The 19,923-nt window shown below is 45.9% G+C and overlaps 1 protein-coding gene across 1 annotated transcript in view; it reads left to right on the top strand.

The window, feature by feature from the left end:
• LOC144761921 (serine/threonine-protein kinase Nek2-like) overlaps positions 1 to 19,923 on the top strand; it is a 121,820-nt gene that overhangs the window by 69,369 nt on the left and 32,528 nt on the right. The window contains exon 7 of the mRNA XM_078647118.1: positions 18,669 to 18,720. Coding sequence (XP_078503244.1) covers positions 18,669 to 18,720 — 52 coding nt within the window. The remainder of the gene's footprint in view (positions 1 to 18,668; positions 18,721 to 19,923) is intronic.

Here is a 19,923-nt window from a genome sequence, read left to right as displayed (position 1 = left end):
TCCTCCATTGTGCTCACTTGACCAGCAGTCTATGGTGGTGAGTGATGCTACCTTTTGCAGCTATACTAGGGTATTCAGTCCAGACAGCCATCTCTGGTGGATGCTGTTTGCACGTTACCCTGCAGGGAACAATGACCAGTTGGAAACAGCCTGTTACTATGTGGAAACAGGGGGCCTTCAGATCCCCTTTTCAGCTAGAGCAGTATTGCTAGTCAGTGGCCTGCAGGTAGATGGACTCTGACTAGTGATCCGCATGTGACTGGAGTGTACCATATAGACTTATAACAACCCTCATTGCTGGTCTCTGGGCTTTTCTTCTAAAGTTTCCTGTAGTTTATATAACCAGGGACAGCGCCAGTCTGCTATTTGGATGGTAACTGCTCAACTGGTTCCATTGTGATGCAGTATGTTTGACTATGGTTAGGTCTGTTTCACTGAAGCTAGTCAGTGGTGCAAATGGTATCTGGTAGATTGACCACTCACTAAGCCCACCTAGTAATCAACACTGTAGTGGAATCTGTAACTTGTTTGAAATAATTACAACGGTCAATCATGGATGTAGATGGTGTCCTCATTCACTTAAACGTTAATGCTGTTGGAGCCTTTGTTCAAATAGGGCAACATCTATGGATTGGTTTCATGTTATGTTATACGTTTATTTATATAGCGCACGGCTACTCAACAAGAGTGTCCCGGCGCTTTATGTCGGCAGCTCAGCAATTAAAAAACATAACAGATAAACAGGGAACAAAGAAAAAAAAAAAAAGGAAATCACCTAAAGGTTAAAAAGCCAGGTCTTAAGGCTTTTCCTGAACAGGAGCAGACTAGGAATGCTACGTAGGGCGAAAGGCAAGGAATTCCACAACTGGGGGGCCCCGAGGCTAAAGGAGCGACCCCCAGTGCGAGCCTTCCTCACTCTGGGAACCACGGCCATGAACAAGGTTTCCGACCGCAGTGAGCGAGCCGGACGATAAAAGGCCAGCCTGCGCTGCAGATACTTTGCTCCCAAGCCAGAAAGTGCCTTATGCACCAGAGTCAAAGTTTTAAACATAATCCGCTTTCGGATGGGGAGCCAGTGAAGTGACTGCAGCACCCCGGATGTTCTCGCCCGCCTATGGAGGCCGAAAATGGCGCGAGCCGCAGAGTTCTGCACCACTTGCAGCCGCTGGACCAGATAATCCGGAAGCCCTAGATATAGGGCATTAGCATAGTCCAATCTAGATCCTATTAGAGCTTGGACCGTGATCTTTCTATGCTCTTCTGTAAGCAGAGGTAAGAACTTCCGGAGCGTCTTTAAGATACCGAAACAGGTGCCTGTCAGACCAAGAATGTGAGATCTGAGCGTGAGGTTGTTATCAAACTTGACTCCCAAGTTTTTGACAACCATAGATGGCTGAGCGGGAGGACACATGTCCGCCGGCCACCACTCACGCCATTCCGGATCGGAGGCACAACCAAAGAGCAGGACCTCCGATTTACTGGAGTTGGCCTTAAGACTGTTCCGCTGGAACCAGTCAAAGACCCTCTCCAGACACCCCCGAATGCTCTCCCCATCAAATATCTGGTCTTTCCTGCAGGTGAAAAGAAGTTGCGTGTCATTCGCGTAGGACACGATCTGGGCCCCGAAAGCCTCCACGAGTGCCGCCAGAGGGGTCATAAAGATGTTAAAGAGAGTCGGGCTCAACACAGAGCTCTGTGGAACTCAGACTCCCAATGGCGGCATCTCAGCGGAGCTCGGTGAGGCCCAGACCGTTTGTCGACGGTCCTCAAGAAACGATGTAAACCATTTGAGCACCGTCCCCCTCAGACCGATGTCATAGTCTGGCAAGAAGCGCCTCCAATGGGGGACGGTGTCGAAGGCCGCCGACAAGTCCAGCATGGCCTTCCCTCCTGCGTCCAGTGTCTCCCGGATAGCCTCTGACACCTCGAGGTGCCGTCTCCGTGCTCAAGTTAGGCCGGAAGCCGGATTGCGAGGGGTGCAGTAGGTCATTTGATTCTAGGAACCCAGAGAGCACGCCATGCACATGCTTCTCCGTGAGCTTCGCAAGGGCCGGCAGAAGAGAAATTGGCCTATAATTGGCCAAAACCTCAGTATCTAATCCCGGCTTCTTGAGGAGGGGGATCACCATCGCCCTTTTCCAGGGCAGAGGGAGCCTCCCCTCTCTCAAAGAGAAATTCAGGAGGGGGTTCACCAAAGGGTTCATCAGCGACGCCATCCTGGCCAAAAATTTGGCCGGACAAGGCTCTAATGGCGAGCCTGATTTAAGACTGGCCAGAAGCGTTAGAGAAGCATCGGAGGAAACAGGAGGGAACTCCGCCAAAACAACGTCTGGCGTAGCCGATGGAACTCGTCCCACCCCGATGCTGAAAAACCCTTCAGCAGACTCTACTGAAAAGGAGGCCTGGATCGATCTAATTTTATCCGTAAAAAACCTGGCGAGGTCACAGACCCAAGACTCAGATGGCACTACCTGCTGTAGATTGGATCTAGGGGCCGTAAACTCCCTCACCACCGTGAAGATCTCCCTACATGAATTAGAGGCCGCCTCAATCCTCCTGGCCAGATACTCTTTTTTTTGCGCACAGAATATTACGATGGTACGCTTTAACCGCCATCCTATAGGTAAGTCTGGCCTCCCCCTCGTACTGAGAGCGCCACACCCTCTCAGCCACCTTACACTGGCTACGCTCAGTACGCAGCGCCTCCGTAAACCACGGCGCAGACTGCCGCTTGGCCGTAGGTCGAGGGGCCCTTACAGGGGCCAGATCATTCAGCCTCTCTAGCAGCCATGCCTGCAAAGCCTCAGTATCAGGCTCGAGGTCACCCACAATAGGGCATGGGTGGTCAGCAAACGCCTGGGCTAACAGTTCTGGCGTCACTCTATGCAACACCCTCGAGGCTGCTCCAGGCTGGGCGGAAGCGCTGCTAGGTAAATGCTCACTCCCCTGTATGGAGAACCTGGCCAGTCTATGGTCGGACCAGAGCACCGGGAGAAGTTCGATGTCCACTAAAGGGACCAATGAAAACACCTGATGCAGGGTGTGTCCCTTATGTGTAGGGCCCATCAGAGAAGGAACAAGGCCCAGAGGAGTCGTGATGTCAAGCAATTTATTTGAATTCATGTCCTCCGCTATATCCAAGTGAAAATTAAAATCACCTGCCAGCAGACAGTGCTGTGCAGACAAAGCCAGTCCGGATATGGCCACCTGGAGGTCCTCAAAGAAGGAGCCCACCGATCCAGGAGGTCTGTAAACCAGCAGGCCTTTCAGGGCTTGATGCGGGGACAGCCTAATGGTAAAGGCGAGAGACTAAGAACCTGCGATAGTATCCATGGGGAGAATAGAGCATGAGACACTCTTCTTAACCACCGCCACCCCGCCCCCCTTCCCTTAGCTCTATCCTGGCGGAAGATGTTGTAATCCGGTGGGATGGCCGCTAAGATGTCTGGGTTAGACGTCTCCCCCAGCCAGGTTTCGGTCAGCAGAAGGCATAAAGGTTTTTCCCTGACCAAAAGATCAAAAATGTCAAGGGCATGCCTACCTACTGATCGCGTGTTGAGCAATAAGCACAGGTGTTTCACACAGTCCTCGTCTGTCCGAGGAACGGGGGAGGGGACATAAGTAGGTGACCAGCCAGGACAGAAGCGCTTACCCCTGTACCAACCCGGAAAAACGGATCGACACGCACAGGAAGTAGATTGCAAGGACCGTAGTCGTGGAAGAATAGCAAATCATTCTCCCCGCCAAGTCAGAGTCCTATGCCGCTCCGCGGCCTCCGAGACGCTAACTGGCGCAGACGGGCAGGACTCTGGCAAACGCGAGGGCAACCCTGCTGCGCTAGGACAGGTTTAAGTAGGGCCTCCAGATAGAATAGAGACCGCCCACGAGGACGCTCAAAATGGCGGCAACAGTGTCACTGCCCTGCCCAAGATGGCGCTCCAAATAATAGCGCTGCAGAACCCCTATAACCCCAGACCCGGCCCCGCTAAAACAGCGATGTAAACACGATTTATATGCAGGTAAGGGGGCACTCCCTAGTAAAATCAGGGGATAAGGATAAACAAGCAACCAAAATACAAACCGGGTATTATTAAAAGAAACGTGCTGAACGAGCAGCGCAAAGAACTATGCTGAGCCGCCCTCACGGGCCAAACGATTCCAAACAGCGTGTGCAGGCAGCGGACCGCCTTAAGTAGGGCCTCCAGATAGGATAGAGACCGCCCACGAGGACGCTCAAAATGGCGGCAACAGTGTCACTGCCCTGCCCAAGATGGCGCTCAAAATAATAGCGCTGCAGAACCCCTATAACCCCAGACCCGGCCCCGCTAAAACAGCGGTGTAAACACAATTATATGCAGGTAAGGGGGCACTCCCTAGTAAAATCAGGGGATAAGGATAAAAAACAAGCAACCAAAATACAAACCGGGTATTATTAAAAGAAACCCGCTGAACGAGCAGAGCAAAGAACTATGCTGAGCCGCCCTCACGGGCCAAACGATGTAATGTAAGCGCACATTTGTATAGCGCTACTATCGCTCCTAGGAGCATCTTGGCGCTCAGCACCCAACCCTGCTGGAATAAGTTGGTGGACAAAAGGCAGTATCACGCAGTACAAGCTTTACACTAAAGTTCTGCAAGCCGCATCGGAGAGTGAGAAGATCCATGTCTTCAGGGATTTCCTAAAATCACTCTCCTTGACTATATGGCGAAGCTGAGCTGGCAATTTATTCCAAGCTCTTGATCCTAGCACAAACATTTTCCCCCTTTGGTGGCCAGTCTGAACCTGGGGATCACCAAGAGATTTTGATTGGCAGACCTCAAGCAGTGTGTTGGCACATAGCGTTTAAAGCCATTCAGAAGATATCTGGGGCCTTGAAACTGAAAGGCTCTAAAGGTGATGACAAGAATCTTAAGTAATACACGCTTATGAATGGGCAGCCAGTGTAAGGCCTTAAGCGCCGCCAAAGCTGATGACCTTCTCTGCCAGCGGAGTACCAGGCAAGCAGCAGCATGCTGGACCATCTGCAGCCTGTGCAGCACTGCTTTATTGGTGCCTGCATAAAGACTGTTGCAGTAGTCTAATCTGGATGTTATAAGGGCTACTGCCACAGTCTTTCTGGCTTCCAGAGGAAGATCAAAAAACTTCCTCAATGATTTGATGATCTGAAAGCACGAGCCAGCTACGCCCACCGCTTGCTGTTTGAATGAAAGTTGGTCGTCTAATTTAATCCCAAGATTTCGCGCAGAAGCAATAGTATGTGGAGGAGCTTCTGCATCCTCGGGCCACCATTGTGAGGGGGAGAACAGATTTTGAGGTCCAAAAGATATTGTTTCTGTCTTCCCAGAGTTCCACTTGAGGTGATTGTTAGTCATCCACTCAAATGTAGCCCTTAGACAGTGCATCAGATTTTCTTCCGCCCCAGGCAGCTCCCTATCCAGCATTAAAATCAGCTGGGTATCGTCAGCTTACGATAGGACTTCAATCTGATAGGACGCAATCAGCTCAATTAAGGGGACCATATAAAGATTAAAAAGAACAGGACTCAAACTAGCGCCCTGTGGGACCCCTGAGCTGATCTTTTCCTCAGATTTATGGTCACCTAGTACTATTACCTGACGTCTCTGAGAAAGGAAATTAGTGAGCCATGCCAGCACCGTTCCTCCTATACCTGCGTTCTCCAAGCGGTCAGTCAGGATTGAGTGTGACCGTATTGAAGGCCGCCGATAGGTCGAGTAAAATCAGGACGGCCTTCTTCCCTTGGTCCAATGCCATTCGTAACGCCTCGGCTGAGAACAAAAGAATGGACTCAGTCGAGTGCTTGGACCGAAACCCTGATTGGTTGGAGTGCAGGATGTTATTCTCCTCCAAGAAACTCGTAAGCTGACTAACGAATTTCTCCGTCAGTTTAAACACCGCCGGGAGTAGGGAAATGGGACGCAGGTTAGACAGAATGGTTGGGTCTGGCAGGGCTTTTTTCTGCAGTGGCCTAACCGCTGCACATTTCCAATCACCTGGGATTACTGCTGTGGCCAACGAGGAGTTGATGATACTATTAATAGTTGGGTTTAACTCCGCAACCAAAGTTCGAAGGACCATAGGTGGGCAAGGATCAAATGGAGACCCAGATTTTATGGCCGAAATGGCCTGATGCGACTCCTCCAGAGGAATATGCGTAAATGAATCCAAGTGAGGAGTGTTGGGTGTCATAGCGCCTGTCCTCATTTTGTCCGGAGTTGCCAAGAAGGTGGGAACCGATGGAAAATCCCTAACAATATCCTGGATTTTCTTTTTAAAAAAATTAGCTATGTCATTACAGAGCGAAAGAAGACGGAAGCTCCTGGGAGAGTGCGGCGGGATTAGTGAAACTCTTAACTATCTTGAAGATCTCCTTCTGTCCCTTGTCCGAAGAAGAAATAACCTCCAAATAGTACGTTTTTTTTTTTGCCAGCTTAATTGCGGCATGATAGTTTTTACGTGCCGATTTATAAAAATCGCGGGCAGCTGGCTCCTAATTCCTTCGCCACCTACGCTCCAAGGATCTTACTGCACTCAGTTCGATTTTCAAGGCTAATGTAAACCATGGGGCGCTTTTTTTATTTGTGGGGCCACGTGCGTTTCTATGCTTCTTCCTCACGTCCAGAGACGACCCAAATGTTGCTAGCCATTCACAATATTGCTGGTTATCTGTTAGAGTGCAACCTGTTAAAACAGGTTTACTGGCACTCAACTTCTCCAAAAGCTCAGGTCGTACTAGGGCAGCGGCCCAATCTGGCTTACAACTAACAGAGTTCAGGTTTGCATTTGGCACCGGAACCTTCTGTTTCACCAAAAGATTAAATGGAATGAGTTTATGGTCTGACCAATGTATGGAGCTTTAACTGACAAACCATCCATATTAGAGCAAATACAGTCCAAAACATGGCCTGCTGCATGGGTAGGTTCTAATGTCAGCAGGGTAAGGCCAACTATTTATAATATCCATAAACTCATTCAACTTCATCAACATTTAGAAGTAGGAGTTGAGTCTAGAATACATAAATGGTTTTGGGTACATAGCCCAATTACACTGCATTAGGAAATATTAAAACCTTTGATTGTACAGGGATTTCTGGCAGGTGGTAAAAAGCCCTATTTTAACGAGCCAGTGATCCAACTCTGGAATCCCATGTGAGAGGACGCCAGGGTGGCTCACTTTGAGACAATCTTTGGGTCAGGGGAAACTCCAATGATCAGCCTTCTGCCCCTCTGGTCCATTTAGACCCCTTGTGTTAACTGTTGAGGAAATAAAGGGGCTGGAAAGATGCATCAGGGCCCAGATAGGGTCCCTATAGACCTTTTTCTTGATCATGTTTTATGGGCCCCTTTATTGCAGAACGTACTTAATGCTTTAGTTCAGGCTGGCCCCCTGACATCGTGGAGCACAAGCATCATTGTACCGATCTATAAAAAAGGGAGCCAGAGGTGACCCAGGCAATTATAGGCCCATACCTTTGCTAGATACCACTTCAAAACGAATGGGACCGCTTCTATTACATCGGTTGGAAGAATGGGCCTGTGTTAAAAATGTACTGCTTCTGGCCCAATATGGATTCCAGCAGGGAAGGAGCATGATTGTTCAGTGCTTGAACCTGAGCCTTGTCATTGAGAAATACACCAGGGCTATAGGGGAAATAATTTACATTGCCTTCATGGATCTCTCAGCCGCATTTGATTGCGTAAACAAAGGTAAGCTATGGGAGATAATGGAGGCCATGCGGGTGGACCCCCAAATCTTACATGTAAGACAGCTCTATACCCAGACCACCACTTTGGTGCGGTATGGTAAGGACTGTGCTTGCACCCACTCGTCCTGGATTCTCCATTAGTCAAGGATGTGTCCCCGCTCAATCCTGTTTTCATTATACACGTATGGGGTTGAGGCAGCATTGGCGGGGATGACTTCAGATATCCCAAAGTTTGGGTCTTTAACTCTGCCTTTACTCTCATACGCAGATGACTCTGTCCTAGTGGCCAGAACAGGCAGGACCTTTCAACACAACTGCTTATGGCTTCCCTTGACTTAAGGGTTAACTAATTGAAATCGTTAATTTTAATAGCAAACCACAGAGGGTGTGGGAAAGCTCCATCCTTCTGCTTAGGGACTCGCAGGTTAGTGGTAGCTTCTTTCCCTTACCTGGGAGTCGTGTTGGATCAAGGCCAACTACCTACGGAGCAGTGGTGTGGGGTACGTCTCAAATTGAACAGTTGCAGATTATAGAGGATAAATTCCTGAAGAGGCTGATTTCCCTCCTGGCATCATGCTCCAACTTCAATTGCCATGTGGAATTGTACCTCCCTTATATTAGCGACTTGGTAAGGTTAGCCCATTTAGTATTGACATTTAATTTGGAGGAAGAACACGCTATTCTTAACACAACCTATTATAAAGGATTGCCTTGAGTTAGATAATGTCCATGAAATCGGATGGCTGCATTATGTAAGGTCAACCCTGACCACTTCTGGAGGATTTGTACAGAAACCCCAGTGAAAGCCTCCAAATACCTAAGGTTTTAAAATATTTTTTTGGGGCGAAGTTGGTTCGAGAACGCTCTGAGATAAACAAAGTCAAACCTACAGTGAGATTATACCAACCTCCCGACTCTAGCAGAGGGCAACTACCACTATGTAGAGGATACAAAATTTACAGCACAGATTCATCCTAGTAAGATTTCGTATGAATATTCTCTGATCGTGGGTTGTCTGGCAGGAAAACATAAGTTTTGTGACCTGACCGTTTACCCATGTGATGGAGTCTCGAACATCAGACCTCCATCCTTTTCTGTGAAATTTTATAAAATGGAAAGAGCTAGATACATAATACCGGCCTGGAGACAATACAACTTCAGACAATGTAGAGTAGCTCTCCGATTTCATAAAATCGGTAACCCCTTTATTGCGTTTGTAATTTACATTTACATTTACATTTATTTGCTTTGTAGTAGCCAACTTCCTTTGGGCTTGTATTAGGAAAAGGACATTTTTTTAGCCATTTATAGTAATAATTCGATGTACTTGGAATTTTTTTTTTTTTTAAACTGAGCTATTTGAACTTTGTTATTACGGATGTATTGTGCTTTTATGATCTTTGTTTCACTTAAGATTAAATAAAGCTTTATATGATTGAGCAAATCATGCTGGTTTGGTTAAACACTAGTGCATTACAAGAATCTTTCTGAAGCTCCCGAAATCATCACTTATCTCGCCTGAGGTCTGCATGGGACATGTGTGGGGAAGACTCATTTGCTAGGGCTTTAACGTCTTTATCAGAATTTTAAGTCACTTATGAGCTGATCATTGGTACTTTTGACACTGATCCATGACTTGTTTTATTGTATTGACTTCCAATCTTGGAAAAATGGGCCTACAAAAAAGTTTTAATTTGTTAGTTCTCGTGGAAAAGTGTTGATCTCATGAAAAGTAGTTTATTAGTCACCTAACAGCCTATTGCACCTTTAGATGTGTATCTTTATGCCAACTGCAATCTGCAGAGGGGAAAAGCTGGAAACAAAGCCTCAAATGTAGCACTTTATTTTTTTTACTAGCTTTAGCTTTGCCTGATGGCATTGTAGCGCTTAACAAGAGAACAAGGCGATCAGAATTACAGTATTTTGAGCAGAGGCCACTAATCAAACAGTCGCCAGTTTTAGCCACTAAACCACTTTTTTTTTTTATTGAACACCAGGTTGATCCCGTTATTATACTTGTTTAGTGTAAAGAACACTGAAAACCAACATTCCCAGGCAGTTTGCATTCTGAAGTATAGGGGCTTGCTAGATATCAAACGCGGGTAGAATTTTTTTTGTCCTTAAATGATCTGGTCTGATGTATCTAAATTGAACAGAAGTGCGGCCAGCTGGCTACAATTTCTCAATCAGTAGGGTCACTCCTTTTCATGATACCTGAAGAGATGTGGCACAGCAGCCAAGGCGGCTGACACTAACACCATGGCTCACTGTTCGATCCCCTATGCCGGCGGCAGGGTAGCCCAGCACCATGTGACTCTAGGCAATAGCTCGCATAATCTTCCCAATGGCTCCAGCGCCTTGAAACCCATAGGTGTAATTGTTTGTCCTTTACAAATTCCGGTATTTTATTATTCCATTGTAGGTGTTGAATAGCCCTTGGACTGTCTGCAATGCCCCAATTACTTGGCCATTCCCAACGCATCGCACGTTTGACTTGATAAACGTTTAAATAAAATCCAGGACCTATGCATAGATCATGGAGTGTTTTAAAATGATCTCATGGTTAACCTGTTTAGCTGGGCTATATGATCAATGATTTCATACCCTTTTTTAAATCATCCCTGAAAAAAGATACTAGTTTGACCTTCTCTACCCATGCTCATCCCTCATCAAATTGAGTTAATTGTTTACAGTCTGGCTAGTAGGGCTCTTGTCCAATAGTAGTTGGGATCAGCCTAATGTCTTTTTGAAGATAGTTGTGCACTGATCCTCATGTCAATTACTCATTGAAGGCATGCTGAGGAAAGTATGGTAAGTAGACCAGATCCTAAATTAACAACTTTTGAATGTATATATTAAATCCCATATGATCTTGGTGGTTCAGATGGATGAGCCTCTTGGGTCAGAGGCTATAATTTTGCCTCAAACCGGACTATGCTTGGAGGTTGAGATGCCCTCCCAGTGGGTTATGATTGAAATAGAAGGCACTGATGGCATTGGTCAACTCCTTTGCTCGAATTTCATTGAGCTCATGTTTAACTGGAGTTTCAAATCTTGCAATTTAAATTCAATTTATTTATTGTGTAACGTAGCCTATGCATTTGTTTATCATTTTATCTTAACTTTGTTTTGTCCTGTATTTCCTTTCTGTACAACTTCAGTACAGTGAAAGTGAGTTTTTCATTTTCAGGAAACATGGGGGTTTTACTAATTCATTGTGTTTCATATCCTTACTACTTATGCGTCCCACCCAATTATTGGACCTCTGTCAACTTCTGGGACTTCTGACCTCTGTCAACATCTAACATGATATGGACTCCCTTGACAAGGGTATCCAATATATGCTAAAACCACAACCGTTCTTGGGTAAAGCTTTCAGCAGCAGGTTAAAGGGGACCGCCTTAAATAATCCCTTTGGAGTTCTCCTTACCAATGTACTCGCAGCACCTGGCTAAGGGCAAAAGGAGAAGCTCCCTGTTGGCTGTGCAGCAAAACAAAAAATATGCGATTCCTATTTTCTGCCTTTGCAGGTCCACTTTCAATCTATGCTGTTGCAGGCTCAGGGCTTTCTGGAACCAGGCTGGGGTGCACTCCTACATGGAAGCAATAACAGCATGTTTAAACTCTAGGGACCCTCTAGCTGTGAAGTTGGCCTGGTATATGATGTTCACTATTCTAGTGAGCACCTTGCACCAGTCCAAACAACCCTTTTGGTGATATTTGTAAAGTCAACCTTATAGAGCAGCTTTCCTAGGTCGCATGGACAAAAACAGTCTTAGGCTAAACTCAAGAGGGCATGTGAAGCTAGCTGTTTTACCATATGCAAATCTTTTAATACCAAATGAAAGGACACCACACAGGTTATATTCAAATTATATATGTATTTATTTCTAAACCACCCCTGAACTCTCTGAGCACAGGAGTACAAGCGCATAGCAAGTAACTTAATATAACATACAAAAATTGCACAAATATGGATAGGCCCTGGTGGCCCGCTAAACCTTATACTAAAATAGTGGTATAAGAACCACGTCACGAACAATGGTAAGGCCTAGGGCCTTGGGAATCGCTGGGTCTACACTGGACTAACAGTTAGGAAGCAGGAGGCCCACGGGATGCGGGTGCAGTGTCTAAATGCACACGTGTGCACACATAGAAGTCAATGGGTGCGTAAAGAAGTTAGAGCGTTAAAGATTTAGGAGTCTTCCGACTGGACTAGAAACTAACCACTTGAAACTAGGACTCTAGGAGTGTAAACCTTTACAGGAGCACCGCAGTACTCTTGTTACCTCACCCACAGGAAGCGAGTGCAGAAAAGATGCTGCAGGCGACCAGGAGAGAAGAGTCCGGTGGATCCAAGGGCGGATCGAGGATGAAGAGTACCTGAAAGCAGAGGGGACCGAGTCTGGATCACTAGCCAGTGACCAGGATGGAACCAGGTGATGTCAGTAAGCGATCAGGTGCTGTCGTGAAGTTTGTCCCCGCTGCTACGTGGACCAGGAGGTGTCGACTACTACCAGGAGCTGGGCACGGACTGTCCCACAAAGGCTCTCGTTGTTGGCGGAGTCTGTTCTCGATTCGGAATCAACAGGCCTTGGCAAATGCAACCCACGCAGGAATCGAAGATGGCTTCTGGATCAGACCAGCAAGGTCTGATGGGCTGCTCCTTTTCAGGGGAGCAAGGGCCAGTCTGGAGCAACCAGACCAGCGTTGCAATTTCAAGTTTTCGTCGTCAGAGGCCACTAGCCAACGGGCAAGTGACCGGACAGACGCGTCTAGCAGGAAAATGTAAAAGGGCCCCACGCAGCACTGAGAGTGTGGAGAGGTGATCTTCGGTGCAGTTGGTGCTCGTGGCTGGGGCTTCTCAATCCCCAATGCACTACTTCGAGGGTGCCTCGGAGCTGCACGGAAAGCAATTAGCTGGCTTTCCAAGATGGCGGGTCCCACGTCTCTCGTCACCTCCACGGGTCTTGGCATTACTGTGGCTGTGGATCGGGCTGTTGGATGTCTGGAAGTCCGGTTCTTGTCAGGCTCTGTGTTCAAGTTCCAGCGGGAGCAACGACAAAGCAAACCGTTGCACGCTTGATGGTGCCTGCTTGCACAGGGTGGTCATTCCTTGACCACAAGGGAGATTCTTCAGTCTTTACGTCGAGTAGGATGTCGAAGGGTCCAGAGTTTCGTATCCGAGTTTTAGGATTATCTAAAGTCTTGGCACTCTGCTCCTACCTATATACCAAAACTAGGGGCTGGATTACCTGCTAGGTCCCTCCTGTGGGTGGGACCCAGGAAGGGGGTGGTTACACCCCTTACCCTTTGTCCAGTTTCGTGCTGGGGCTGGAGTGCCCAAGCACCGGTTTGAAATGGCCTACGCATGGGCGACCTTGTGTGCCCCAGGCAGTGTCTCCTTTCATTCAGCCCTCCCTGCCCCAATACACTATCTCCTGTCTAGGGTGGTGCTAGCACCTCCCTGTGACAGGAAACCTATTGTCCAAGCCTCCCTCGCTGGAAGACTCGTGTCTGTGGCAGCAGCATCCATTTTGTGATGCTGAGGCTCTGGTTAACTTTAACCGAGATTAATGGAAGTAACATGTCTTCTCCCTCTAGAAGGGTGGAATACTACCCCTGTCGCCAGAATTGGCGAGGGGGTAGTATTCCAAAGCGTATGACCCCTTACACGACATGTTTTGATAAAGCCAAACCAAAGATAGCATTTAACCGCGAGGTTCATAATGCACTTAAGAGTATATGGTCTGGCATTATCCTCGAACAGCTATAAGGACATGGGTCTGAAAGCTGCAGACAGGCTCATGCTAGCACAATCTCACATAAAACCAAGCACTCTGCCTTCACGATTGTTAAAGCCTGCCATAGGAGTGACTTATAGATGTATGTGTCCAGATATAAGGTTAGACATAGGTATACTATATCTAAGCAAGGGGTGATTACTCGACCTTGCCCCAGCTGAGTGATCAGCCAGTTGTCCGTTTGGATGGCCAGCCAGGGGTGGCAAAATATATGCTGCAGCCCCTGGTAGGCCTTGGGTGCACCTATGCCCTGGGTACCTATAGTACACTGTACAGGGACTCCTAAGAGTGACCCAAATCCAATTAGGTATGTACCTAAGGTACATGGAGTTCATTTTATAGAGAGCAGATAGCCTGGGGCCCTGATTAGCAGGATCCCGGGCCATGATAGCAGGATCCCAGGCCAACTAAGTCTAAAACCATCTAAACACAAGGCAAGAAATCTGGGGTAACCATAGTTGGGTATCCACCTTCCTACACTAGCAATATCCCGAAAAGGAAAATATCTTCAGGAAGCTGACCAGGCAATAAAGAATGTACCCTACCAGGGGCACATGGCAGAGTACCGCCCTCAATCGCTGTACTGGAGCTGAATTCCTGGCCTTCTCGTACCTCAATCACCACTTGCACAGGTCTCTATTGCACTAAGCACTTTCTCTACAGCACAACATGAACTGTTGGAGTCTCTGAGCTAATTGCTAAACTCCTCACGCATGCGAAGCAGTCTTTTGCTCATTTGCAAAAATAGGACTGGATTCTCTAGCCAGGACACTATCTTACAAACTTTGAGATCTCACCGCCGCTATATGCCAAGAAGTGTGACTGTTTTAAATCACTTTACCCATCCCTGTTTTTTGTATTGTAATGATTTGAATTAATCTAACATTTTACTTGAGTTGGTAAAAAAAAGGTGGTCAGTGAACTTGTTTGTCATTTTCAGGAAACATCGTGGTTTTACTAATTGTTTCTTATTCTTACTACTTGTGTGTCCCACCCAATTATTGGACCTCTGTCCACTTCAGAAACCTTTGAGGACCTGTTCCTGTCTTTGCTTGGTGAGTTTTAAACTCCCAAGAACAGGGCTGGTTTGTCAAACATATGGACTCCCTTGACCGAGGTATTCAATATATCCAATTTGGCTGTTAGGGCTATACCTATTTTCCATTGCTCATATTCGATTACTTTTGACCAGTTAAGGTATTTTAGTGTCTATGTACCCTCTTGATGCTGGTACTGCGGTGTTCATCATATTACAGATGTTTTGTTATGTGTAATATAAGTCCATGCCCCATGGGCTGGATTGGAATGTTGAATGCATTGATGTAATCAAAAGGAACGTGTGGATCAGTCGGTGCTGATCTCCTGGGCCCTTCAGACCTGTTCTCTGCTACACTCCTGCTCTTAATAAAGCCCCTTATCATAAACTACATCATCTACAAGAATTGGATTCCTACAATTTTGGCTACAACCATGAGATCCTGACCACAGGCATGTCATAGCTTAATTGGCCAATGAGTCTCTTGGAGATCGTAAGAATTATTTTCAGTGACTGCTTGGAAATAGTCCAAACTTAATCCACCTGTGCAAGTGATTTCCTTGGGAAAGAGTTGTGTGATAGAAATGAAGGGGGCGGGAGGGCAGAGATTGGAATAAGAAATGTTAGCAAGTTTGTGCACATGGCCGTGACTAACTCCTAGAAACTGATTACCCAGGATCTGCAGATTTCCTGCAGCAACAAATTCCCTCCTGAATTGGTGGCCGCTTTTTACTTTCTACTTCTGAAGAGACTGATTCTCCTACATGTACAGCCTTCGCGTTAGGGGAGGGTGCGGTTCTGTTGGCTCTCAGATTTCACGCTTTCAAAACTTCTAGCCATTTATTGGAACAAAAGGTATTGTATTTGGTCTCCACCCAACAGGAAACTGGATATGTGGAACTGGTGAAGCCTTGAGGAGAGGGTGGGCTCTTGACTGCAACTGGTAGAATATTCATATGGATTTGGATTTTTGAACTGCAGAGCACTATCCGGGTAGCTGACCTACTGCTAAATTACCCAATTCAAAGTACTGAGATCAGTTGTCTCTAACTTTTCTCTGACTGCTGTGCTGTTTGGATAGCAGTTGACTGTACATGGATGTTCTTTGAACCCTACAATAGCTTGGCTTGAGTGGGACTCATTTTAGGCTAATGTTTTCCGGCAGTTCTCCAATGAAAAACGTTCCCTTGGGGCATCCGTCAACTGTTTGCTAGGTGTGCACATAGACCATTATTGGATCCAGAATTTCATTAAAAGTTTGCTGTATTGTTTTAGCGGCACCTCTGTTCATTTGATAGTTTGTGATAAGTAAAGTAAAACAGAGTCCAAAGGTAGCCTGTGCACCTGAACATGGCCCCCCAGGATAACATTCTCAATAGAGATAATGTTTTAAAAATAGTAGTGTTGAACAGGCCTTTTTGGGGTCAGGACTTATGCCCAGAAGTTACTAATACATCTTTCCATTGCTCCAAAGCCTTCAATCATAGCTGGAGGAAATAGTCTTGATTAGTTTCTTCCATCATACTGCTCCTAGAGGTATTGCCGACACCTCTTTACTAGGGTAGGTATGTCCTTGGAGTGCTACCTGTCGCGTATGTGGTCTAGGAGGGTAAAGGAGCTCTGTATAAACGTTAGGCTGTAAGCAGACTATGCTTACCTTTTTTCCATAAATTGATTGATTTTTAATTCTCATCTCCTGTGGAATAGACATATGATGTATGTTAACCAAACTGTAGCTCTACTAGATAACTACACTGGAAACAAAGTGGTAACTTTTCAGAGTAATCTTGGCCTGCAGTTCTTTCATAGTGTAGCAGCTGGCTGTAACTGCCTTTCACATATTGGGCTGCTTTGTAGTTGTCCAAACGCACAAATTTAACCTTGAAGATGGGCAGGGTTAGACATTGACCGCTGCACAATAGTCATGGCATAGAATGTTGAGGGGGAATCCTGCTATAGTATGGTGGAGACTGATGCTGGATATGTAGAGAAGAGCACCTAGAGTTGTGGTGAAGAAAAGAGTGGATCTGACCAAATCTGTGCCAATCCTACTGTGGAGACATTTATTACCAAATGAAGCGGCAAAAGCGCTTTTCATGCTCTTAAACATCAAGTAAATTAGCATATGATTAAATTGGAGGATTTTCACATTCTTGGATTTGCAATAAATCTATTATAAAACTGATTTCAGAATCTGTTAATGTGATCCATATATAGAACCCAACTGACAGTCATCGCCATGCTGATCAGCCCCAAATTGAAGCACCCCACTAAATTTAAATCTGCTTGCCACAGACATTATGCCTGGATGGATACCATTCCCCACTCCTTATTCCAAGGCTTGGAGTTAAGTAAATTCTCCAACTGCTAGTTGTGAATAGTGTCAAAAGATTTCCTTTTATTCCACCCACAACTTCTAAAGTAGATCTGAAAAATGTAATCTATAATCTGTTCAATTTGAAATGAAAAGCTAGACCCTGATCATCTTCTGGGAGCCCTTCTCTCCCATGCTCTACATCAATTATTAGTTTTTTGTGTGCAGTCTAAAACTATAGTCTTAGTATGTGTCCTAGAATACAACCCCAAATGTTATCTTTAGAAATTAATCGTGGAGGGGCAGAATTGATTTGTCTCTGCATTTCACTTCAAGCTGGGAAAATCTGATTTTTCTTTTCTTCATCAAATGTACATTAACTAATTTGACTAGTTTTCCTCAAATAGCTACCTCTTGTGAACCCTGTTTTCCAATGCAAGAGTAACTTGGTAGGATTTATGAATACCCAAGTACTGTACTTGATTGTTCAAATATTTTTATTAGGATTTTAAATTATTCAATAGAGTAATACAATGCAGGTTTTTGCACTAGGTATATTCGATGTATTCACCGTAAACATTTGATAAGTAGTTTGGTTTGTCTGCTGTGGCACTATGTAACGGCGAATATTTCGGTCCTCCATCCTGGAGCAAGAAATTTATCGATAAAAAAATGTACGTTTGGGAAGTCCAACTTGGAGAGGATCTAACAAAGGGGGACTATACGAGCGGAAAGCATTCGGCAAATGAGGGGTTACTGGTTCGAGGGCTGTGAATAAGTATTGAAAAGCCAGACCCACCGCAATACTGGTTGGGGGGTGGCTGCAAGTAGTGAGACCAGATTCACCTCCATGTTAGTTACGTGGCCATGAATGAGTAGTGTGGTGCCAGGTCCACTGTATGCCCAGTTATTCCCCATCAGAAGAGGACACGCGATTAGACTAATGGGAGGTGGTAGAGGGATACTCTGCTATATGGTCTCTGAATTGTATAAGCATAGTGTCCCAGGCTGCTGCTGTGGTATGTTTTATTCTTTGGGCTTTCTCCCAGTGTAGCACACAACTGTCTGCTTCACCCCAACTGAGCAAGGCACGAAACCACTGAAGATAGGATGAGGGCTCTTGTGCACTCCAGCACATGGTTGGCATGAACTTGGTTAAAAGGGCTACATTTGTAAAGTGCACCGGCACCTTAAAGCGTACCCTCCTTGGGAAAATGCCCAGCGTTGTAGCTTCTCATGAGTTGAGTGTTAGCTATGTAACTGTGGCTAATAGCGTGTGCACCGAAAACTGGCAAGATCTGGGCATACCCAAAGCATGTTCTGAAAGTCATCTGGCTGCGCTCGTCCTCTCGGTGCAGGCACGATCGCTGGACGGGAAAAGACCGTTTATTTGAAGGTGCGAGGTAAGCCCTATGAAGAACACGTATTGAATGTTATTGAACTGCGTGTTTCTAGACATCGCATGAGGAGATTCAAGTGCCACCGTCCAATCCGTCATGCAGGGGCTGTGCTAAATTCTCTGATTCCTGACTGAGTTGCCTCAGATCCCACTGATCCTAATGGCTCTGTAAAACCAAGTGATTAGGTGGCCATCTGTTTAACAACGTGTGTAGCTCATGTGTCACTGCATATGTTGGTGGTTTTGTGCCAATTACTGTACTTAATGTTACTATTACTGAGTTGTTGTACTAGTGTGAATTTGGTTCAATAATAGTGCTCATGTCAAAGTGACTTTCAGAATTATTGCTTCCTATATTGTATTTAAACGTATCCTTATTAATTCTTTCAGTACCGTTACCTGCACAACCTGTGGCAAGGAGACCTGCTTATGAATTTCCAAGGTACAGTAAACTTATATGTAGAATTGTCCTACTGCCTCTTAATACTGTACCTTTTATAAACTGTTACTTACCTCTGCTGTTTTGGAGCATATCCTTTTACCCCTAAGTTGTCCTGTCTGAAGCTTCAATCTCAGAATTCACTTACAGTGCCTTCATTGTAAACTGTTATGAATTGCTACTATTCGAAATGGGGGCCCTAGTAGGCACTGGCTTTCAGGACCTTTACTCTAGTGAGGGTAAGGGAGTCACACAACTAAGCACCTCTGCTCACACCCTTGGTAGCTTGGCATGAGCAGTTCGGCTCATCTGAGGCAATCTGTAAAGTATTTGTACATACATGCACAGTAAGAGTGTAAACACTAGAACACGATTTCACCAGTTTCAAAAAACGGCATATATATATATATATATTCATTCAAACACTCCTTCTTTAAGACGATCACGGGGGACACAGCGGGATTCTTGGCAGATTCTCTTTATTCAGAACAATCGGCATGACCGGTTGCAGCTTGTGCCTTCATCAAGATGCCGCAGTTCGTACAGTGTAAGCACCCTCCAATATATAGTTCAAGCTCCTCCTACCAAGGGGCGGCGGGCTCACCTGCAGGAGATTCTCTGCTCGCTTTTGTATTCGGGACTACCAGTCCCAGAGTGCTGCGTGCTGACGATCCATATGCAGTAGTGGGGCTTCACTTATTAAAAACTTGTGGTGCTGCTGCTGTTTTCCCAAGCTCTCTGCCATGGTTTCCGGGATAACAGATCAGAAGGCACAGATCGGGTATCGGCGTCTTTCCGCCCCGTCTCTGCCTGATGTCATCAGCTGTCTGCTTTTGCCTCGGGGATCAAATGGCGGGTTGTGGATTTTTACCGACCCTCGGTAGTCATTCAGTTAGTTTCCTTAGTTAGCCACAGCCACTTGTAGTGAGGGTCCCTCGTGCGCGTTAAGGAACCGCGCAAATTATGAATTCAAACACTCCTTCTTTAATATATATGTATATGTGTATATATGTATGTTTTTTTTTTTTGTTGAAAAAACCAGACTAAAACTACAAACATCCAACACATGCAAGTAAAGAGATCCCATTTCAAAGGTTGAATAATTCCAGCCCATAGAAATCCATGGATGTGTTTCTTATAGCACAAAGTACATTTGGTGTAAAAATTCAAAGGATAAGCGGGTGTAGGGAAGGTGAGGCGCCGGAA

The sequence above is a fragment of the Lissotriton helveticus genome, chromosome 6, assembly GCF_964261635.1.
Source record: "Lissotriton helveticus chromosome 6, aLisHel1.1, whole genome shotgun sequence".
NCBI lineage: Eukaryota > Metazoa > Chordata > Amphibia > Caudata > Salamandridae > Lissotriton > Lissotriton helveticus.
This window is presented reverse-complemented; position numbering and strand designations above follow the sequence as displayed.